The sequence below is a fragment of the Pristiophorus japonicus genome, chromosome 20 (assembly GCF_044704955.1).
Source record: "Pristiophorus japonicus isolate sPriJap1 chromosome 20, sPriJap1.hap1, whole genome shotgun sequence".
Lineage (NCBI taxonomy): Eukaryota > Metazoa > Chordata > Chondrichthyes > Pristiophoridae > Pristiophorus > Pristiophorus japonicus.
This window is the reverse complement of record NC_091996.1, coordinates 70997138-71002216: the sequence shown is the minus strand read 5'-3', so window position 1 is coordinate 71002216 and position 5079 is coordinate 70997138. Positions and strand designations below refer to the sequence as shown.

The 5079-nt window shown below is 57.0% G+C and overlaps 1 protein-coding gene across 1 annotated transcript; it reads left to right on the top strand.

Annotated features, from left to right (window-relative positions):
• The first annotated feature begins 894 nt into the window (after positions 1 to 894).
• Positions 895 to 3890, top strand: ajm1 (apical junction component 1 homolog). The gene has a single exon (XM_070863461.1). The coding sequence runs from the start codon at positions 895 to 897 to the stop codon at positions 3847 to 3849; it is 2955 nt and encodes a 984-aa protein (XP_070719562.1). The 3' UTR covers positions 3850 to 3890.
• Positions 3891 to 5079: the final 1189 nt, after the last annotated feature.

Below are 5079 nucleotides of genomic sequence, written 5' to 3'. Positions count from 1 at the left end.
ACCCAGTACACTACACACCCAGTACACTACACACCCAGTACACTACACACCCAGTACATTACACACCCAGTACACTACACACCCAGTACACTACACACCCAGTACATTACACACCCAGTACACTACACACCCAGTACACTACACACCTAGTACACTACACACCCAGTGCACTACAGGCCCAGTATACTATACACCCAGTATACTACAGGCCCAGTACACTACACACCCAGTACACTACACACCCAGTACACTACACACCCAGTGCACTACAGGCCCAGTATACTACACACCCAGTATACTACAGGCCCAGTACACTACACACCGAGTACACTACACACCCAGTACACTACACCCCCAGTGCACTACAGGCCCAGTATACTACACACCCAGTATACTACAGGCCCAGTACACTGCACACCCAGTACACTACACACCTAGTACACTACACACCCAGTACACAGCATGCCCAGTACACTACACGCCCAGCACACTACACACCCAGTACACTCCATACCCAGTACACTACACACCCAGTACACTACACACCCAGTACACTACACACCCAGTACACTACACACCCAGCACACTACACACCTAGTACACTACACACCTAGTACACTACACACCCAGTATACTACACACCCAGTACACTGCACACCCAGTACACTACACACCCAGTACACTACACACCCAGTACACTACACACCCAGCACACTACACACCTAGTACACTACACACCTAGTACACTACACACCCAGTACACTACACACCCAGTACACTACAAGAAGAATAAGCATTTTACAATCCAAAGGTTAATTGTGCCTCTGTTTTTGCAGGGTCGATTCTTTGTGAAAGGGTCTGAGGAAATTGAGCAAAGATTACAGTTCCTTTAAGATGACACGGACAGACCCACCGGACATACTGGTATCTACCGTGTATCGAGAGATTAAAGTCAGCCCAATGCCAGGCGAGCCCAAAGTCTCCCAAGCCCACCGCAAGTGTGATGCCTCTGCTCCCAGCTCGCTACAGGACACGCAGCAGTACATTAACAAGCGGCAGTGTCGGAGCTTTGACTTCCTGCAGTCACTGGAAAGCCAGCCAGACTCCGGAGGCCCCATGGAGGAGTACTCGTATCGCCGGCCTGACCGAAGGGCCCCCAGCCCCGAGCTGGCCTGGGACTCCCTGGGGAGGCAGGTCTACCTCCGCTCCTCCGCCCCCGACCTGGTGGCTAGCCGCCTGTGCGCTCAGGCCGTGGAGCCCAGGGAGGCCCCCAGGCCAGAGGCGAAGAAGCGAGGCCGCTCCAAGAGCGCCCCCAGGGTGAAGACCACCTACCGAGCGGTGCCCGTGGAGGTGGGCTCGCCTGAGGCCGCTCGGCGGGGGCGGGAAGCCCGGCGCGTGCACCGGGACTCCCACAAGCGGGCGGAGGCGTCGCCGAGGAGGGAGCCGTGCCACACGGCGAGGACCAGGATGAACGAGGTGCACCCCATCAAGCTGCAGCCCCAGCGGGGCGACGCCAGCCTGTACTCCCCGCTCTTTGTCAGCGACAGCTACGAGAGCTACGAGGAGTACCAAAGCCTGAAGCCTGGGCCGGGCGCCCACGTGCGCTACCGGGTGGACATGAAGCCGGAGGACCCGGCCCAGCACCCTGCCTCCCGTGCCTGGAAGGTGGCGCCGAAGCACGGCAGCGTGGCGAGCTGGCAGTCACAGCCGGGCCGGAGCCTGACCGTGCCCGCCAACCGCCGGGTGTTGAGGAACCGCTCGCCCAGCGAGACCTACAGCGGCGAGTACTGGACGCTGGCAACGCACAACAACTGCTCGCCGCATCAGTGCTACAGGGACGACTGCAGGAGGGGCCCTCCCCAGCGGGAGCAGACTCCGCCAACCTTCAGCGAGCAATCCTACCCCGACGTCAGGAGACTCTCACGCCAGCCTGCTCAGCCCAATATCTATTACACCGAGGAGCGGGCAAGACCCTCGCAGCACCGGTACGCTTCACCGATGCATTACCATGACTGGTGGGGGACCAACCGAGCTGCTCACGGCCACCAGGGTTACATGTCTCCGTACCCATCCTACTGGGATGGTAGAATTGGGTACGTCTCCCCTTACGGTTCCTGTTACGGGATTGACCAGCACAGACTCGGGTCGGACTCGCGGCACTACTCCAAGTCCTGGGACAATATCCTGTCCCCCAGTGGTCGCAGGGAATTCCCTGCCACGAACTGCCGCAGCTACGAGACGCTCCCGTCGCCGGAGAAACGCCCGCGCTCCCCGGAGGGGCGGCGCCAGCCCACCGTGGTCAACCTCTCCCGCTCGCCCCAGCGCTACGCCGCGCTCTCCCTCTCGGAGAGCTCGATCGCGGAGAAGCTGCAGGGCGAGGGAGGCCGGGGCCCGCAGGGGCGGTCGTGGTACATCACCCCCGAAATCACCATCACCGACAACGACCTGCGGGCCAACGGGCCCGGCAAGGCCCAGGCTGGCGGGCGGGCTCGCAGCCGCCAGGCGCTCGACGGGGGCAACAGCCTCAGCGCCTCCTTCAACGATCTGCTGTCGTGCAACCTGGACAACGTGAAGGAGACGGGCGGCAGCTCCCCGAGCAGCTCGCCGCACCAGCCGGGCAAGCAGCAGCTGGACGATGTCCTGGCCGATCTGGTCATCGACACGTGCAAAACGCCGGCCACACGGAGGCCCAGCGACTCTGACACGCTGGTGGACCAGCTCAGGAAGCTCATCACCGGCGAGGACCTGCCCGGGGAGCACGGGACCAGGACGCTGCTGGTGCACACCACAGAACCTCAGAAGATGAAGGTCCACCCCATGTGCGCTGGCACGAGCCCCGAAGCTCACTCGCTGGGCATGTCCAGAAGCCCCAGCTACCCGAGTCCATGTGACGGACCTCCTCAGGATCCCAGCTCAGATGATGTGGACACCATGATGTGCTCCAACCTCAAGTGCGGCCTCACTGAGACGCTCTTCAATGCCCGCCTCTACTTCAAGTCCTGCCACAGCTGCTACACCTACTACTGCTCCAGGAACTGCAGGAAGGACGACTGGGAAATGCACAAGGAGGCCTGCGTGTACGGGCGGGTCAGTAGCACCTGCAAGCGCGTGCTGCGGAGCTGCCGGGAGAACCAGACCGCCCACAAGGCCTTCTCCCGCATTGCCAGGATGGGCTACTTATCGAGGGGCAAGGGGGTTCTATTCCTCGGCTTCCCCAACCCGGCATCGGCCGAGAACTTCCTCCAGTATGGGCTGGAGAGCCTGCTCCTCGCTCCAACCTACCTGTCGGTCCGAGAGCTGGAAGGCTACGCGGATCATCTGGGGGAGTACTTGAAGGAGATCCAGGAGGCCGGCAAGCAGTACGACCCCGAGGAATGCTTCCTCCTGAACGTGTCTATCGCTCTGGGGCAGAAAGTGCCTGAGAACCCTTCTCCCCGCCTCCAGACACCGACAGTTCGAAGGTTCGCAAAGATCGCCCTGGCTTCGACCAGCCCCGAGAAGAAGGTCTTCAAAGGCGACGACGAGATGGAGACCTTGATACTGACCCCACCTCCCGGGACGACCGACATTGATAAAGAAGGCGAGTCGGGAAGGAAGGCCCGGGAGGTGTGCTTTATCAACGTACAGCGAGAGCTTCGCATCCGAGGTGTCTTTCTGCGCCACGAGTACCCCAAAATCTACCAAGACCTCTGCGAGTTCGTGGAGAGCAATAAGAGATTTACACCGACCACCATTTACCCCATTGACAAGAGAACGGGCAAGCAGTTCATGTGTATGATAATGGCCGCCTCGGAGCCATTGACACTGGAGTGGGTTCGCAAGCCCAACCTACTAGAGGACATGATGTGATCACACGCACCACTTCCTGTTCATGCAGCAGAATGTTTTAAAGCTTATTTAATATATTTGTAGATAATGTATTTTATATAAGGACATGAGCAATCTATTGAAGCCTGTTGCTGGGTGGTTATTATTCAAATTGGAGGACCCGGTCTGCGGTGTGGCGTTTTACACAATGACCCCTGCCCCCAGCCGGGCCTAGCTAATGGAGGGTTGGTGCGAAGCCTGCACTGCTACTATAGCAACAGGGATGGCAAAAGCAGCGTAGGGAAACCACCAATATTTTTACAATTAAGATGTTTTTTTGAACAGGTTCAAAATTATAATCTGGGTGGAAAAGCTTTAAAAGATGCTCTGTTTATATTTGAGAATTATTAGACAAGTGCGAGTTTAAACCAGTCAATAGGCTCGAATCAGCCTGCCACCTACTCCCGGTGTTTAGGGAGCTGACTCTTTGTGATGATTTTTAAAAGTAGGAATTACCTTCTATTTCTGGGGAGGGGAGGGGTTTAGTCTAACTCAGTCCAGATTGAGATTGGTTTGTGTACGAAAATTGGTTTCCCCTCAAAAAGCTGTTGAGGCTGGAGGTCAATTGATAATTTCAAAACTAAGATTGATAGACTTTTGCTGGGGGAAGGGTATTAAGGGGTATGGACCCAAGGTGGGTAAATGGCGGTAAAGATCAGCCGTGATTCCATCGAGGGGCTGAATGGCCTCCTTCTATCCCTATGTAAATGCAAACACTACATTGGAGCAATAGTGGGGGTGGGGAGTGTCGGCTCGCTGGTTTGGATAGAAAAACATTGGTAGGACTGAGATTGGGGTCCGGATATTGCACGGGCCTTGTGTGTCCTGGGATCTGAGATCGCGCCATGCCACCAATGGGTAAGAAAAAGGAAAGATTCTCTCGCTGTCATCTCTAGCACTCTTAATAATTCAAAACATTGAAAGAAGGGCTTGTTACGGTGCAGAGCGGGAAGATCTGTCCAAGGGCTGAGAGAGCAGCAACACAAACACTCAGTCAGGGAACATATCCCTCAGCTCACTGAACCTCTCTCTGCAAGAGTTATACCAGGAGCGATTCAATGGCAGGTTAATGTACAGGGGGAGGGGGATTCGATGAGGGGGGTGGGGGGGTTAATGTACAGAGGGAGGGGGCCTCAATTGGAGGTTAATGTACAGAGGGAGGGGGATTCGATGAGGGGGGTGGGGGGGTTAATGTACAGAGGGAGGGGGCCC

Coding starts and splice junctions, on each gene's coding strand:
- ajm1 (XM_070863461.1), top strand. CDS start 895: ATGACACGGACAGACCCACCGGACATACTGGTATCTACCGTGTATCGA.